The sequence below is a fragment of the Candoia aspera genome, chromosome 1, assembly GCF_035149785.1.
Source record: "Candoia aspera isolate rCanAsp1 chromosome 1, rCanAsp1.hap2, whole genome shotgun sequence".
NCBI lineage: Eukaryota > Metazoa > Chordata > Lepidosauria > Squamata > Boidae > Candoia > Candoia aspera.
In genome coordinates this window covers 64,350,254-64,368,849 of record NC_086153.1, presented here as the reverse complement: position 1 = coordinate 64,368,849, position 18,596 = coordinate 64,350,254, and the positions used below count along the sequence as shown (strand labels likewise).

The window sequence follows — 18,596 nt, the reverse complement described above, 5'->3', positions numbered from 1 at the left end:
TTATTTTTTCAAGGATTTTTTTTTTCAAACAAAATATTAAGAACTAGATGGTTTTTAAAGATCAGACTTAACTGTTAAGAAAAATACTGTCTACCGTAGGAGCTATTTCTACAGCAGTTTTGCCCGTTTATCAGAAAAGGTGTTGTATTTGTTCCTGGAAAATATAATTTGACATTGGAAAAGTCAAAACTTAACTTTACGTAAGCTAGGCCTGCTGAAGTCACAATGATGAATGAAGTGCAGGATGTTTTGACATATCAGCCATGTATATACAAGAGTTCTCATAAGCCTGGGCAGTACGAGTACTACCAAGCAGGTTTATTAAACTGTACCATGACCCTTTCCAGTGTGTTCCTTAGGTCAGAAAACAGAACAGCAATTGAGTCCCTTTTGAGTTTTCCAGTGACATATAGAGAACTCTATATCACCTGGAAATGTCACTTGTGCTATGGGGGTTGTATTGTTTGTTTCATTAAATCTTTGGTTATATTCTGTCTCGCAGACATACACACCCTTTAAAAGAAAAGTTGCTAGAGCATAACTCTTGGTTTCTGTTTTGGATTAAGGAACACACATATGGCAGCTACTGAAACACTTTACTAGAAGTATTGCAAATATCCTTTGAAAGGGACTTACTAGGCCTTAAGCTGCCCAGGTAACATATCCTCTATTGGGTTGATAGTCAGCCTTGAACAAGGTAGGGGAGTGCTCACGTGTGGTTGTATTGTATGAGTGCTTTTTGTGTGTGTGTGCTTTCCAGTCAGTGTTGACTGCTAGTACCTGCCTAGACAAGTCCCTGCAGTTTTCTTGGCAAGATTTTGGAAATGGCTTGCCCTTGCCTTCTTCTTAGGGCTGAGAAGAATGACTGGCCCAAGGTCACCCTGCTGGCTTTGTGCCTAAGGCAGGACTAAAATTCACAGTCTCCCAGTTTATAGCTTGGTGCCTTAACCACTATGCCAGATCAGCGCTCATGAGTGCATTACCTTCCTTTAAATAATGTACAAATGTGAACATTGGAATTGGGGAGTTCCCAGATTTTAAAACTGGTAAAAGGAAATGTATAGAATGAAGTTGGAAGGCTGCTCCTAAGTAAGTTGGAAACATTTGCTATATATCTGGTAGGCAAAAAGCGTAATGCTGGTGTCTGTAGAAGTATCAGCTGACACACAGTTTTCTTTCAAATTTCCATTTGCTCTTTACTAACAGCCAAAAATAATATAAAATGATATTCTTCTGATGTTAGGAAGTATTCTCCACTTCCCTAAGCATTGTTCTTAATATTTTCCTGGGAATCATTCATACAACAGATTAGCCAGACATTTTTCCTTTGTTGGGCAGAATGAAGAAAGGCTACTGGTAAAAATGCAAAAGAAATGCTAGATTTGTGAAAATAACAACAACAACAATTATATGTAAATCTGTGTGATTGCTAAGAGTCAACAATGACTTAATCAGTCAAATACTACTACTAATAATAATAGCAGCTAAATGCCCTCAGGTTAGTATTGACTTTAATTTTCAAGTAAATCAAATAATATTCATTAACCTGTAGAAAAATGAAATTGTATTAAAAGTTTGACAGGGGTTTAAATATGAATGGCCTAATACATCTACCTGAATCTTTAAAAACAAGCATACTTCTTAAAAATACAATATAACTCTATATTATTGGGATTCTATTTTGCAAGCCTCAAAATTTCTCCTGCAGTTTTGTCTATCCTTTTTTCAATTAATTTGTTTCATATAATATTTTTTTCAAAAAATAGTGTGGGAAGCGCCTCAAATGTATGTGAGATCCATCTGCACTGAACATAACTGCAGTTTATTCCTTTGCTGTGATGAAAAATCTACAGTATGCCTACTTCAATCAGTTATTGTTATTATACCATGATGCTACTCTATCTCAACTGCCTAGATTTCTTTTTTCTAAATACAGTTCCTTCTTACAGATTTCTCATATTATTATTTATAACTGGATATGTTTTTCTGTATATCAGACATTTGTTTTGTCCCAATATACTGAAACATAAAGGTGGTTTATTATTCAGGTGAATGTCTGGGCAATTGTAGATTTGATATGTCCTGTTAGAAGGCTGAAAGGAATGTAGAAATTAGGGAGAATTTTATTTTGTCTGCATTTCTAAGCAAAATGATCTTCCCACTCTGATATATAGATTGGCACACAGATATCATCTCCAATTTTTGTGCTGGGATTTTTAACCCCAAAACTGCATACCAAAATGTGTATGTCAGAGAATGTTGCATATAAAAATAGTTATAGGAGGAAAGCTATATAAAAATGAGGAAAACTTATTGAGAAAAATGTGTCTGTGAACAGTTTTGTTCAAAAATACCTGCTTACAAAGTGAATGCAAGCTTTGTACCATACCTTTTTTTTTTTTTTTAAATGACACAATTGGTCAGGAAACGCTTCGGAGTGAACTTTGAGAAATGGGTAGGATTTGTCCAGTCTTGACCTGTAATACTGTTGAGCCCCTGCCACCACCTTCAGTTACAAGTGAAACTTTGGGGTATGTGTTAGGAGCTAAGAATAAAGCAAAACCTATAACATGTAAATCCACATGGAGTGACTGTTCCAAGAAGCTGTGGAAAAAAAAAATAAAGGGTCCCAGCAGCTGCGTCAGAGGATTTGTTCACTTCAGCCCAGGGTGCCAGGAGATTTGAGACAGATGTTTTCAGACATGCGGCATGCCTAAAACATTTCCAGGGGTCGGGCTACAAATAGTGACTTAATAAGTGTAGAATCAGGAAAAGTATGCAGGAGGAGAAGACACAGGAGTTTATTCACCGTCTAGGTGAATGTTCAGTCGCTTTACATTGCATCTGCGTGTTGGGGTTGGCTTTTTAAGCTATCAGGTCCTTGGTATTGCTCTTTGACTGTGAATAAAGTGCAGCATTGTGATTTCTAATCCCACTCCAGTGACTTGATTTTAAATGTGGATTTGGAGTGAATCCCGGCAGCCTGTTTGCTAAACTTCCTACTCCTGTTTCAGAGGCATCACTGGATGTCGAGGAGAGAACACTGACGTCTGCCCTCTTCCATTTAGAACTTGTTGCTTTGCAAAACCCTTTGTATCTGTAAATCATTGGAAGGAAATCAATGGCTACAAAAGTGATCTATTTGTTTTTCTTTTTTTCTTTGCCTCTGCTCCCAGTGGGAAATCACACGGGACGCATAAAGGTGGTCTTTACACCCAGCATTTGTAAAGTGACTTGTAAAAAAGGCACCTGTCAGAACAGCTGTGAGAAAGGAAACACTACAACGCTGATTAGTGAAAATGGGCACGCTGCTGATACCTTGACAGCCCCCAACTTCCGAGTAGGTAAGTCTGGTGAATCCTTATTTGTCCTTGCTAATCCTTTTGGAGTTGACTGTTCATGCTCACTGGATTTCTTTTTTTACCTTTTTCCTGAAGGATCTGTCACAAGTTCCCTGTAAGCCAGGCTATTAGGCATCTTCTTCACTGTTCTTGCTTGTTCTTCTAAAGTGGAAAAAGAAATATAACTACTCAAAATCTGTGTATGAGTATGCACACAGTAGGGCAGTACTTACTTTCATACAAACCCACACATTTTCATATGAACCCACAAATTGGATAGACAACACATTGCAAGACTGAGGAATAATAACGCTCTTTGAATTTATTGGTTTAATGTTTGGGTAAGTAAATGTAAAAACTGGTTGGAGTTAAATGGAAACATTCCTGAAAGACATTGTCTAGGAATTGTTTAACTCTGTATTCCTATGAATGGAATGGGCACCAGCTTAAAACATGTGCTTTGAATGTACTCTGAGCAAAACAAATTTTATATGTCAGATATCCAGAGAGACTGAACATTTTAAAATGTAATAAAAAGTTATCATTACAGTGAATTATTTGGAGCTGCTTCCAAATAGAACATTCAATTGGTATACCTGTCAAATATGTTAGACAACTGGTTTTCAAAGATTATTGATATTTATGTTCTGTATAATTGCTACAGATGCAATTTCACATCTGTAAATTAATTGACCAGGATTTAGAGGAAAATCTGGTTGATTTCAGTGGACATTAATACCATCCTGTTTGCAATGTCAGGAATGATGCAAAGCAGAATACCATATATTTTAATTTTTTTTAATGGTACAAACCTCACATTTTTGCTGCTGATTCAGGAAATTTAAGTATATTGCAGTGCAATTACATTATCCTTGCATTACACTGTTAGTTACTTTTAGAACCTTTCCAAATAGAGTAATGCTATTCCTCTGCAGGATATAAGGCAGATTTCAGAGAGACAGTCTCATTTCTTTATAGTATGTTGGGCTTTGCCTGAAATCATATTCCCAATTCCCCTAGCAAAATGGGTGGTACAAAATATTTGTCAATCTAAACAGGCATCCAGGACTGAACACTTACTACGTATAAAATACTAATGGCTGACTGGCTAGTCATGATATTAAACTATGGTGAAAAAAATTAAGCTCATGTATTTTTTTCTCTGGAATTTCACCTCACTGACTTTCAATTTAGCAACAAGTGTGGTTACTAAATTGAACACATTGGTTTGCCCAACTACTGCTGGGCAAACCAAAATTGGGAACCACTGTTTAATTATTGCTTTCAATTCAGATTGTGGTTTCCCCATAGAATCAGATTCTAGGGCAGTGGTTCTTAAACTGGGGATAATTTGGGTGTAATAGAGCAATTTGTAATTCCTTGTTTGTGAATTGAGGATCCAGTCTGGGACTGCCGCTGCTAAGATGCTTGTGTAAAACAGCAAAATCCGTTTGTGTGTGTCGGGCTGGGGGGGAGGATAATGACATTATTTGAGACCAGGAAAATGGATAATTGTGTCAAACAGTTGAAGAGCTACTTAAACTTTTTCCAGTAACATCAGACCTCAGCTTGGCATTACATATGAATGAATCTATGTGTGAAAATGTTAACATTCTATAATATTAACATGCCATGGCATGGATTCAGATTTTAAAGTATGTGGCAGTACATGAAGTATTGAAAAAAAAAATGGAGAATTTTTGAGTAGGTGTTGCTAACGAACTCAGTGGTTGTGATAATTCTTGAATCTATGTGTATTCATTTGTTTTAAAAGACATAGCCTGACCTAAAATATAAGATACTTCAAAATACCTATTTTTAAATAGGTAGGAAGAAATACCAGTGATAAGAAATAATCTATTATATAAATCTATATTGCATAATAACTAATGTCTAATAACTGAATGAAAACATTGAACAAAGAATGTTTTGTATTATATGATTATTGTTTTAAGTTTTATGGTTTTAATTATTATACTGTTTTTAATTAGTTTGTTTTTGCATTTCAGTTTTCATCTTTCCTGAACATCAATTTTTGGGTGGTAAAGCAGAATGCAAATTCAATAACTGCATTTTTAAAAAATTATATTTTACATTTATTTCCTTATATTGCATTGCAAATTTTGGAAACAGTAAGATTATTAGCTTCTTTGAAAAAAAAAGAAGCAGAAATATGCAATAAAAGTTGCAATGGTGAGCAAAATACATGGCTTTATAAGTGAGAGGTAGGCCTGCCTTGTTTGCAATCCTAGGAGCAAGAAACCTGTAGATGATTAAGAATTGGGATGGACAGAATCCAGCTGTAGTAGCTATGAAAACAAAGGGTCTTTAGTCTATAGTGAAGGCATCTGCAGTTTTCAGAATCCACATGTTAGCATCTGGAGTATTTTCTTAATTGTAATTAAGCCCTTCAATCCCATTCCTAGCTCTAGAATGGTCAGCTCTGATGTTAATTCTCAACAGCTAGGTTGGTAGTCTAAAAACAACATAAGGGGCTAACATTAGAAATCATCACATTTATTATGGCACATGTTTTAATAATGAGAGACCAATGGGTCATATTATTAACCTAATTGGAAAAGTATATAAAATATGAAAGAAAATAATGTTTTTAAATGTTTGTTTTAACAAATCAGGATATATATTGTGGATGAATGCCAAAATCATATCCTTGTGGTTGATCTTTTGGGGCTAACAATCTTTACATGCTGAGTAGAACTTTGTAACTCAATTGTAACATTTCTGTGCAAGTGCTACTGACGTATGCAGCACATCACCTTAACAGTTGCCTTTATGGAAGCTTATAGGGTGACTTCAGGTCAGTCCCTCTCTGACAGCCCAACCTGCCATTCAGTTTTGCAGTTGTGGGAAAAAATAGGAAAATGCTGCCTTGAGCTCCTGACAAGATTGTTAGGTTACTAAATCTAACAAGCAAATAATTGAAACAATAGAGATTGTGTGATTACTGATCTTTCCATTTCTTATTAGCAGACTTTTATCATTACAGCTTTGGCATTCTTTCCAAGCTTTACCATCAATGCCACCTGACTATCTTTTCAAAGTATTGTGCTAGTGGCAAGTAAAAATAGCTATGCTTTATTTAAAAAAAGCAAATCAAGAACACTTACTTTTAGCTACTTACTTTGGTGTGTCTATGTAAACCCAGTCCAGGATGAAAGCTGGTTTTAGGTGCCACTGAGGCAGGTTCTACTCCTGGTGACTCTTGGACAAACACTTAACATCTTGACTAGCCCCTAGCAATATCTCATACTTCTTCCAAGGGCACACCAGTCATCTCTTTGTCTCAGTCCCTCCATCTATCTGTCGTCTCCCTCTTCTTCTACTTCCCTCATTATTGCAAGTGTAATTGTTTTTTCTAGTCCATCCCTTGTTTGCATCACATGCCCAAATACAGTATGTGAGTTTCTGCTTGCTGTTCATTATCTCAAGGGAACATTAGACTTTATTTCATCAGGAACTGATTGGTCAGTTCTTCTTACCCTCTGTAGTACTTCTAGTAACTGTCTCCAAATCTGTAAATCAAAGGTATCTATCTTGGTTTTCTCAGGTTCTGGCTTTCATGTTGTGTACTATCACTGGGAAGACCACTGCTTTAACTATTCTGTTACTGAAATGTCCTGAGTCTTCATGATGTTGTCCACTTTCCTTCCTTAATCTCCTCTTTACTCCTTCAGCACATTATCTAGATTTATTTGTTCTTGAGAAGCACAAAAAACCCCCACAAACCATCACTGTCAACTATGAGTTTACTGAATAGAAAAGCTAACACTCCTGTTATCTTCTGAATATAAACTTAAGCATATCAATATTGGGTGGTATGCAGTTTTGTTGTTTATTCGTTTAGTCGCTTCCGACTCTTCGTGACTTCATGGACCAGCCCACGCCAGAGCTTCCTGTCGGTCGTCAACACCCCCAGCTCCCCCAGGGACGAGTCCGTCACCTCTAGAATATCATCCATCCATCTTGCCCTTGGTCGGCCCCTCTTCCTTTTGCCTTCCACTCTCCCTAGCATCAGCATCTTCTCCAGGGTGTCCTGTCTTCTCATGATGTGGCCAAAGTATTTCAGTTTTGCCTTTAATATCATTCCCTCAAGTGAGCAGTCTGGCTTGATTTCCTGGAGGATGGACTGGTTGGATCTTCTTGCAGTCCAAGGCACTCTCAGAATTTTCCTCCAACACCACAGTTCAAAAGCATCGATCTTCCTTCGCTCAGCCTTCCTTATGGTCCAGCTCTCACAGCCATATGTTACTACAGGGAACACCATTGCTTTAACTATGCGGGCCTTTGTTGTCAGTGTGATGTCTCTGCTCTTAACTATTTTATCGAGATTTGTCATTGCTCTTCTTCCAAGGATTAAGCGTCTTCTGATTTCCTGACTGCAGTCAGCATCTGCAGTAATCTTTGCACCTAGGAATACAAAGTCTTTCACTGCTTCTACATTTTCTCCCTCTATTTGCCAGTTATCAATCAAGCTGGTTGCCATAATCTTGGTTTTTTTGAGGTTTAGCTGCAAACCAGCTTTTGCACTTTCTTCTTTCACCTTCATCATAAGGCTCCTCAGTTCCTCTTCGCTTTCAGCCATCAAAGTGGTATCATCTGCATATCTGAGATTGTTAATGTTTCTTCCAGAGATTTTAACTCCAGCCTTGGATTCCTCAAGGCCAGCTTGTCGCATGATGTGTTCTGCATACAAGTTGAATAGGTAGGGTGAGAGTATACAGCCCTGCCGTACTCCTTTCCCAATCTTAAACCAGTCTGTTGTTCCGTGGTCTGTTCTTACTGTTGCTACTTGGTCGTTATACAGATTCTTCAGGAGGCATACAAGATGACTTGGTATCCCCATACCACTAAGAACTTGCCACAATTTGTTATGGTCCACACAGTCAAAGGCTTTAGAATAGTCAATAAAACAGAAATAGATGTTTTTCTGAAACTCCCTGGCTTTTTCCATTATCCAGCGGATATTGGCAATTTGGTCTCTAGTTCCTCTGCCTTTTCTAAACCCAGCTTGTACATCTGGCAATTCTCGCTCCATGAACTGCTGAAGTCTACCTTGCAGGATCTTGAGCATTACCTTACTGGCATGTGAAATGAGTGCCACTGTTCGATAGTTTGAACATTCTTTCGTGTTTCCCTTTTTTGGTATGGGGATATAAGTTGATTTTTTCCAGTCTGATGGCCATTCTTGTGTTTTCCAAATTTGCTGGCATATAGCATGCATTACCTTGACAGCATCATCTTGCAAGATTTTGAACAGTTCAGCTGGGATGCCGTCGTCTCCTGTTGCCTTGTTATTAGCAATGCTTCTTAAGGCCCACTCAACCTCACTCTTCAGGATGTCTGGCTCTAGCTCACCGACCACACTGTCAAAGCTATCCCCGATATTGTTATCCTTCCTATACAGGTTTTCTGTATATTCTTGCCACCTTTTCTTGATCTCTTCTTCTTCTGTTAGGTCCTTGCCATCTTTGTTTTTGATCATACCCATTTTTGCCTGGAATTTACCTCCAATGTTTCTAATTTTCTGGAAGAGGTCTCTTGTCCTTCCTATTCTATTGTCTTCTTCCACTTCCGCGCATTGCTTGTTTAAAAATAATTCCTTATCTCTTCTGGCTAACCTCTGGAATTTTGCATTTAATTGGGCATATCTCCCCCTATCACTGTTGCCTTTTGCTTTCCTTCTTTCTTGGGCTACTTCTAGTGTCTCAGCAGACAGCCATTTTGCCTTCTTGGTTTTCTCTTTCTTTGGGATGTATTTTGTTGCCGCCTCCTGAACAATGCTGCCAACTTCTGTCCAGAGTTCTTCCGGGACCCTATCTACTAAGTCCAGTCCCTTAAATCGATTCTTCACCTCCACTGCATATTCCTTAGGAATATTAGTGAGCTCATATCTAGCTGATCTGTGGGTCTTCCCTAATCTCTTTAGTCTGATCCTAAATTGTGCAAGAAGAAGTTCGTGATCTGAACTACAGTCAGCTCCAGGCCTTGTTTTTACCGACTGTACAGATGTCCGCCACCTTTGGCTGCAAAGGATGTAATCAATCTGATTTCGGTGTTGTCCATCTGGTGAAGTCCATGTATAAAGCCGTCTCTTAGGTTGTTGGAAGAGAGTGTTTGTTATGCAGAGTGAATTGTCTTGGCAAAATTCTATCAGCCTGTGTCCTGCTTCGTTTTGTTCTCCCAGGCCATACTTACCTGTAATTCGAGGTGTCATTTGACTGCCCACCTTAGCATTCCAGTCTCCTGTGATGAAAATAACATCTCTTTTAGGCGTGTTGTCCAGTAGGTGCTGCAGATCCTCATAGAACTGCTCTACTTCAGCTTCTTCAGCATTTGTGGTTGGGGCGTATATTTGGATCACTGTGATGTTAGATGGCTTGCCCTGAATTCGAATTGAGATCATTCTGTCGTTTTTTGGGTTGTATCCAAGCACTGCTTTAGCCACTTTACTATTAATTATGAAGGCTACTCCATTTCTTCTGTGGTCCTCTTGTCCGCAGTAGTAGATCTGGTGGTCATTTGATGTGAAGTGGCCCATTCCAGTCCATTTCAGTTCACTGACGCCCAGAATGTCTATCTTTAATCTTGACATCTCACCAATAACCACATCCAATTTGCCCTGGCTCATAGATCTTACATTCCAGGTTCCGATGGTGTGTTGATCCTTAGAACATCGGATTCGCCGTTCACCACCAGCACCGTCGGCCGCTAGCCGTCCTTTCGGCTTTGAGCTAGCTGCGTCATCACGTCTGGGGCTAGTTGAGCTCATCCTCTGTTCCTCCCCAGTAGCATTTTGACCATCTTCCGACCTGGGGGTCTCACCTTCCGATGGTATACCGACATATCTCTGGTTGTACTGATCCATTTAGTTTTCGCGGCAAGAATACTGAGGTGGGTTGCCATTACCTTCCCCAGGGATCCCATTTAGTCTGACCTCTCTGTCATGACCTTCCCGTCTTGGGTGGCCCTTCACGGTTTAGCTCATGGCATCATGGAGGTGCTCAAGCTCCAGCACCACGACAAGGTAACGATCCTTTGCTGAAGTGGTATGCAGTAAGTCCCCTCTATTAGGCAAAGGCTTCTGTCAGTGAAGTAGGGAATGGGAAAACACCCCGTGATATCCATGTTATGCTCCAGCCCCTTTATGTCTCAGATCCACTCTGGAGGATTGAAGAATCAGAAGGTTTTGGTGCTGATGAGAAAGGGGGAATTGCTGAATATTACCCCCACCCTTGGTGTGCTGATGAAAGCTTTCCATTGGCAGAGAGAAACTAGATGGATTCTGCTCACAGATTTTTTTTTTTACATTATATGAACTTTTTCCTTCACAGAATCAGCTTTTCAAAGAATTTATAATTTTAATTTCGTTTATTTACTTTTTGGCAAGGAGCTGAGTAACACAGGAAATGGAAAAAAGGAATAGCATGATGAATGTTGTAGAATTTCCCAGCTAACTTTTGTAATTGTATGACTCATTCTTGCTTATAAATCTATTCCGATTGAGGAAGATTGAACAACGGAAGTCTAATCTGGTGCATATTCATGTGCTGACAAAAATGGTATGATTCTGTTCTTATACCTATCATCTCAAGTTTTGTAACTTTTTTTTTTTTTGCATTACACATCTGAAACAAAGTAAAACAAAAGTAAAAACTTGTGTTCCAGAAGTGCATGGCTTCAAGTCACACACAGTCCCCAAAAATCTTGGATCTGGCTTCCAGTGACCTCCAAAAGCTGTTATCACATTGCAATTTTTAATGTGATAGGAAGGAAAAGCTAGGAAATACATGTATGGAGACTTAATCATATGCACTACATTTATAGCGCAGCCCCAGTGCATATTCAAAGGCTGAGGATGGCTATTGGCCCAGAAAAGTTGTTCCATGCTTTACTCTTTTCATTGGATGTTCTCTTTCTTTTTGTCCGCATCATTGCACCAAAACATCCAAGAATGTTATGAATTTCCTAGCTGTAGCTGTGACCTTTAAAAACCAGTGAATTTGCTTTACAACCAGCTAAGACCAGATGCTTTCCTTTTCACCTTTCTCTTCCATAACTGTTGACTGCCTTGTTCCAAACTCTCCCATTAACCTGTGTATACCTTTCATAATAGTTTACTCATTAGAGAATTTGACCTGTTCATTATATTGACTTTTGTTGTGCTCTAAACACTGCTCCATGCATGTTTCTTTAACTTCTTTTAATTATTGTAAATCTCACTGTTTTCTTTTTTTCTCCTGTATGGGCTATAGCCATGTACAGATAAATAAAATAAATAAATAAACCCAAATCCACTCACTGCATGCAACCATATGCACGGTCAAATTCTGAAAAGCCATTGTGGTTTGATTCAGAAGCTAGATGTGCATGGTTGTGATTGACTTATATCTATGACGGAGAAACAAACTCTGAAGGAGCATGGCATTTAAAAAAAAAATCTGCCTTTTTAGAATAACTTTATGAATAAAAGCTAAGTGCTCACTAAAAAAAATGTGCTCAGCTATGTAGTTCCCTGGATAGTAGCATTTACTATCTCTGAGCAAAGCATGCAAACTTGTCAATGTAATAAAATGCCATTATGCAAATAGAGCAAGCAAAATTCATTATAGTTGGCAACTTTTCAAAAAAATCTAGTTGAAATATACTGTATGCCTTAATGCTTCATTTTAGAAAAGTTTTGCTCCATGGAGAAATGATAGAAAATAGCTCATTTTAGTTAAAATGTGGATGTGACTTGTAAAGAGGCAAACTCTTCATATATAAGAAAAATACGCAATAGCAGATTGTTGCATTAAAGTTTTCTTTGTCGTATTAACTTAACATAGAAGAAAGAAAATGAGACCAGTTTATGTTCCATGGGAGCAGAATGCCAAATGATGCTTTCCCCCCCATTTCTGTTCATGTTCTCTCTCAATAGCATTTCTACCATTACACGACTTATTATGTTTTTCCTTATTTTAAATGGAATCACAGAAAGTTCAAGGGACAACATTAAGGCTGTGATATGTGAGGAACAGTTTACTTGTGGGTAATATGTCAGTATCTTTGCCAGTCAAATATATATCTTAAACAGCACTGGGGGGGGGGGGTGGACAGGAGAGAGACCTGATTACATAAAAGGGTTCTGTGCCAGGGAAAGCAGATTAAGGGAAGGCATAGTCAGACAAAACAGCTTGTAGAAGTATTTGGACAGAAGTGGAATGAAGCTTTAAAAAATGTTTGGCAACTTGTGCCAGTCACTTTGTGCTTAGAGTTCTTCTTAATATAATTGTTTCTTTGTTCATCTTGCCCCTTGTGTTGCAATAAAGGCAGTTATACTGCCAAAAGCAAAGGGAAAAAATTTAAAGTATTTTTCTCTTTCCCAATGGTACTGAGTTATCTAGTATCATATGATGGATGAAATTTGTCCCACAGAACAGATAGGCACCACTCCTGCTGTGTCATTTACTGATCTTTTGAAGATGTAAATAAAGAACTGAAATTTTTATGGCCATGTTGAGTACAATACAAGAAGTGGCCTTAATTCAGGACAGGCTTTTTTCCCCATCTAGTCTGATTTGTGGTGACTCTCCAGGGTGTTATCAGTTGCTACCAGATGCTTTTATTTAGAGATACTGAGGATTGACTTGAGCTTTTGATGTGTGAGTCCTTTATTTGGATCATTCCCTATTGGCCTTAAACAGGTATAAGGTAAATTTCACATAATGTCATTTCAGAAGATCAAGCATAATAAATGGATTCAGAAAACAAATTTTACATGTGCATGTGTGTATGTATCTCTGTTGGTTTCTCTCTCTCTCTCTCTCTCTCTCTCTCTCTCTCTCTCTCTGTCTGTCTGTCTCTCTCTCTCTCTCTCTCTCCACACACACACATGCAATGTGATCAAGGATAGTTTTCAAAAATACAATATTCTTTGATTCTTGAAACATCTTAAGCTTTAATAGAATATTTAATTATTAATTGTGTTTTAATGGTAATGTAATTTATTAAGACAATGTTATGTTGACTTAGTATCAGAAAGCTTTAAGACTGCATGCTGAAAAGTGTTGACTTCATGTTTGGAAAAACTGGCTATATTCTATTACTGAATCTGACAGTGAGAATTTTATGCATTGCCACTGTAAATTTTTGTTGACAAACAACAATTTCCCAAGTTTTCTCAGTCAATTTTTTTTCCTTTCAGTACAATGTGTTTAAAATAGGCTGAAGTCTGCCAAGGTTTGGTTTGCATTGTGTCTGCTGTTATTTTGAAAGAAATAATAAATGAAGACTACTGAGCACCCTCACAAGGAACTTCATTTTTATCAAACAGCAAATTGATAACAACTATGATTTTACTACATCTGCTTTATAAAGAAGTTCTTGTTACAAGAAATACACCTAGAAAATCAAGCTACCATTAAGACCTTGCTTCAGGATAATTTGCTCATAATTTTGTCCAGATCTTTTATACTTTTATAGTGCATAAGTTAAAGTTCTATGGAATTGGTACTAAGTCATCTGCAGCTGTATATGAACTTCAGAATTTCCCAATTTACCTTATTTGGTAAAAAGATTTGGAACTTCTCTTTATGCTGTGACTATCATTTTATTTTTGTCAAATTTTTATTCTGTGCTAGTTGCCAGAAAAATGAGTTCCCACAGACGTTTTTAGCTGACAAATAGTTTAATATATTTTGAATAATCCAACACTGGACTTCCATTTGGCAGCACCTGGATGACCTATCTGGTCTGAAAAGCAAAACAGGTGTTAGACTTGATTAGTACTTGAATGGGGATTACCAGGGAATCTTGGAGCTATAGGCTAGATCAGGAAGTTGAAAAAGTTTCCTGGAAGAAGACCACAGCTGTTTCTGTACAATTGCCAAGGAATAGAATTGATGTTTGCATGTAGTCAACCTTGACTCAATGGTATTTTTTTACTTTAAATTTGAAAAAACAACCAGAACCCTACTTCAGTGATTAACATTAACTTGTCCTAAAAATGGTATTTCACTTGAAAAGCAATAGAATATTCATGTCTTTAAAGCCCCTTTAAAAATAGTCAAGGAAAGAGTCATACATGTATCCCAGGATAGAGAATACATTTTTGGAGGGCAGAGAAAAGGCTCTGCCTCTTGAATCTACCAACTTGAGATGTATGCAGCCTATAACGTAGGTGTCCAGATCCTCTAACTGGGGTGCTTGAGCAGGGCCCCTGGTCTAATCTTAATGCCCAAGCAAATTTGTATAACCTCATGTAGGAAGACAACTTCTTTGACAGATTTTAGATAGTTTATTTATTTATTTATTTAATTTGTCCCCGCCCATCTCCTCCCATCAGGGGACTCTGGGCAGTTTACAATAAAATGATCAATTAAAACACAACCATACAATATAAATACAATATATAAATATAAAATTACTCTTAATAAATAAATATAAAAATAAGAGTAAAAAAGTAAAAAAGTCCAAGTGGCAGAGAATCTGATGCAGCCCATGTGTGGGAGGAGTGGTCTAAGATACCAGCCATCCCCATGTAGAACTATTCCCCTCTCCGCCCCAAGCGAGGCGGCAGAGCCAGGTCTTCAGACACCTCTGTAAATAGTTACGCTTTCCTTGCCACATAGTGGGTTGAGTTCTATCTGTTTTTATGGGTTTGGTTGTAAAACCTGCTTGCCAGTAAGATGACGGCTAGGCAATTGTGCAAATATTAGAAAATATTACTCCTGGATGCATCCTTTAAAATTGGGGAGTTCCCACGGAAATATCAGCAAGAAACATGCTATTACTATAATGTATCTTTCAACAAAGGCATGCCTAGAAGGAAACTGACTTCCAGTCATTATCTGTGTTTTCCATATGTAATAATTTTTGTGTTAGGAATTTTTCAGGACTTACACAGTGTTACAGTTAATAATGATTTCCTTGGTCTCCTCATGGTGAATTTATCCCATAACATTGTTTATTGCCATTAAAACAGCTTTCCTAAGATGCAAACTCTGCAGTTTCGAATATAAGATCAATGTGTAAATATTAGCAGCACTGTTTTCTAATGTTTATTCCAGACATATGCTGCATGAAACAGAAATAACATGATAGTCCTACAGTTCGTATTACATATACCATATCTGTGCTGTATAAAGAAATTACAGTTCTATACAGTTCTGTACTCAAATGAAATATGCACAGCTTTGACGTTGCTAATGCAAAGCTAAATTTTACAGCCTCTTCATAGATGCTGAAGCCCATGCCATAATTTTGGATTTCAGTAATTCACGTAAAAGAATAGTTCTGATGAATTCTTGATGAAAAGGTGATTCGTTATGGCTGAATTACACAAAATTGTCAAAAGGGATCTATAAAGTGCACATTCATTTTGGATAATATGATGAAGCTGGAACCTATCTGCCCAATTTAAATCCTTTGAATTTTTGGATCCTTCTTATATTTGTAAGCAAGGCTTTTGAACATACATTTGTTAGACTACTGTGAAGCCAAGTTGTTGTTAGCAGTAGCATGTTTGGATCCGGAGAATACACTAGGGGCATCAATGTCATAATATAACAGCTGAGGACCTGAACTATGTCTGGTGGAAGCCCTCAAGGAACAATGAGAGAGAACCATTATTTCCTTGTAGTATGGTGGTTAAGTGTTTAGATTTGGACAGGGAAGACACCAGTTCAAGTTTCTACTTCACCATGGAGCCCATTGGGTAACTTTGGGGCAGTCCTCCTTCACAGCAAACCTACCTCACAGGGTCGTTGCTGTGGGGATAGAATGAGAAGAAGTCACCATGTATGCAGCCTTAAACTTCCAGAGAAAATGTGTCTATGATTGCAACGATAAATAAAAGTTTTAACTTCCTCATTATAACCAATCAGAAGTATATAGACTTCATATGTGAGTACATCTATATACAGCCACACTGTGCACACTTTCCCACAGATGGTGAACAGATTTTATCTCACTACAGTGCAGTTTCCAAATGGAATTGTTTTATTTTTCCTAGTTGCATAATAGCAGTAATTTGCATGAGACTAATAAAGAGACATTCTGCTACTGAAAGAGACATTGGTTTTATGGAAATAGAAATTGCAGCATAGATATACATGCATAGTTCATGGGAACCAATTTCAAAAGCTTAGAGAAGTACTTGCCGCCGCCACCTGGCATTAAGCCCCATGGCACTGGGGCTCTGCCAGCCCTGGGCTCAACACCACCCCTTGCCACCAGCTCCCCAGCTGCTGGGCTCCTGGCAGGCCTGCCCCACTTCAGCAGTCTCAGCCTGAGCCAGTGAGGGACAAGAGTGAGCCCAGGGCTGACAAAGCCCCTGCATCGTGGGGTTGAGGCTGGCCAGCAGAGGGGAGGGGAGGGGAGATGGATGCTGAGGAGGAGGACAGGAAGGAAGGTCCACTGGGGGGACGGCAGTGGCAGGAGGCAGTGGCAGGTAGGTGGCGGTGGTGGAATACAGCAGCGTAGCTGTCTTGGCCATGCTGTACAGGGTGGCCAAAGGGTAGAGATGGGGGGGAGAGAGGCAGGTGGGGGAAGTTGAAGTGGAGGCAGTTTGCATAGGGCAGGAGAAACGAGTTGGCCTCTTCGGGCTCAGTGATCCCCTGAAAGCGTCCCTTGCTTGGAAGAACCGAAGCTCAGGGCTGGGAGTGTAATGGTATGTGGGAGTGACCTTGGGAGACAGGGCAAAGAGATGCAGCCAAGGGAACAGTCAGATAAAAGGCAGCTGAGCCCGCAGCAGGAAAGTGGGCGGGGCAGGAGGCTCAGAAGAGACCCTCCCTAGTTTCTTGGGCTGTAAAGGAGATGGGGAGAGAGATGTACTTTCAGACTTGCAAGATTCTGTTAACATAGCATTACAATACAATAGCTCATCTAGCTGTGTCTCCTGTCTGGTCTACCCTGTAAGGCTGACCAGGAAGGACTAAGCTGGAAATGACTTGGATTGGGGTGAAAGCTGTTGGGAGATGGCAGTCATGTGAAGTTTTGCTTAATGACCACTTCACATAGTAAAGGAAATTCCAGTTTCAATTAGGGTCTTAATCCGAGGATTACCTGTATCTACAGATTTGAGATTAAGGATGATTCATCAAAAATTGTATTTAGGGTGTTTGGACTCCCCAGAAAATGTATTTAAAAGGATGGACATCAGATTTTTTTATGCTGGAGACGTAAGAAATTTGAGGGCTAACTGACTACATGATATGGTCATATGATCATTTAGTATCTTTTGGGATTGTGTATCAATGAATATTAGTAGATTTATGGGAGAATCTTTAAATGTTAAAGGTGTTAATGTAATGTTGAATTATAGACCAAAGCTTAAGAATTTGTTTATCAGGAATTGTGGTTGTAGCAAGCATGGGGAGTGGCAAAACAAATTACATTAAGAAATTGGAAAAGTGATATTATTCCAGATGTCAAAGAATGTTTGTCAGAAATGTCTGATCTGCCTGTTTTGGAAAAGGCAATATTTTCTACCAAAGGATGCAGCAATATATATTGCAAGTAGTCCTCGTTTAGCAATCACAATTAGGACTGGCAGTTCTGTCATAAAGTGAAGCAGTCACATGACCGCAACTGTGCTTTCCTTTCCCCATTCCCCCGCCCTTTGAAATGCCCACCCTGGGGGAGGGGAAAAAAGAGTCAGGCAAAGGAGAGAAAGCCTATAGAGATTGCTTTTCTCCCCCCCTCCCCCAGTTTAAGCAATCTCTCCGCTCTGCAGGGGGCAGGGGAACCAAAAAACAAAAAACAAGTGACCTCTGTATGCAATCTCTCCTGTGTTTGACCCATTTTTTTTCTTCCAACCCTCTCCTCGCAGAGTGGAGAGATTGTAACAGAGTAAGCAGGCACACAATCGGGAATACACTGAGCTCTATATAGCATGCACCAGCACATTGTTTTCGATATGTATTCCCCATTGTGTGCCTGCTTACTCTCTTATTACGTGTTCCTCTCCAACCTCTCTGCTCTGTAAGGGGGAGGAAAAAGAAAAATAAGTCAGGCACAGGACAATATGTACTGACTATAATGGTGATCACTTGACTGAGGGATGCTGTGAAGGTAGTAAATGCAGGGATGGGTTGTAAAGTTATTTTTTCAGCATTGTCATAACTTCAAATGGTCTCTGAATGAGGCAGTCAGTAACTGAGGTCTACCTGTATTATGGCAGAAATTCTGTGATATCTTAAAATACCTTGTACTGTTTATATTATAGTAGTGAATTCATTGGTAGACCAGTGTTTT

The 18,596-nt window shown here is 38.8% G+C and overlaps 1 protein-coding gene across 2 annotated transcripts in view; it reads left to right on the top strand.

Annotated features, from left to right (window-relative positions):
• LTBP1 (latent transforming growth factor beta binding protein 1) overlaps positions 1 to 18,596 on the top strand; it is a 228,185-nt gene that overhangs the window by 76,355 nt on the left and 133,234 nt on the right. For both annotated transcript variants that reach the window (XM_063305368.1, XM_063305359.1), the window contains exon 5: positions 3,177 to 3,344. In XM_063305368.1, the coding sequence (XP_063161438.1) occupies positions 3,177 to 3,344 (168 nt within the window). The remainder of the gene's footprint in view (positions 1 to 3,176; positions 3,345 to 18,596) is intronic.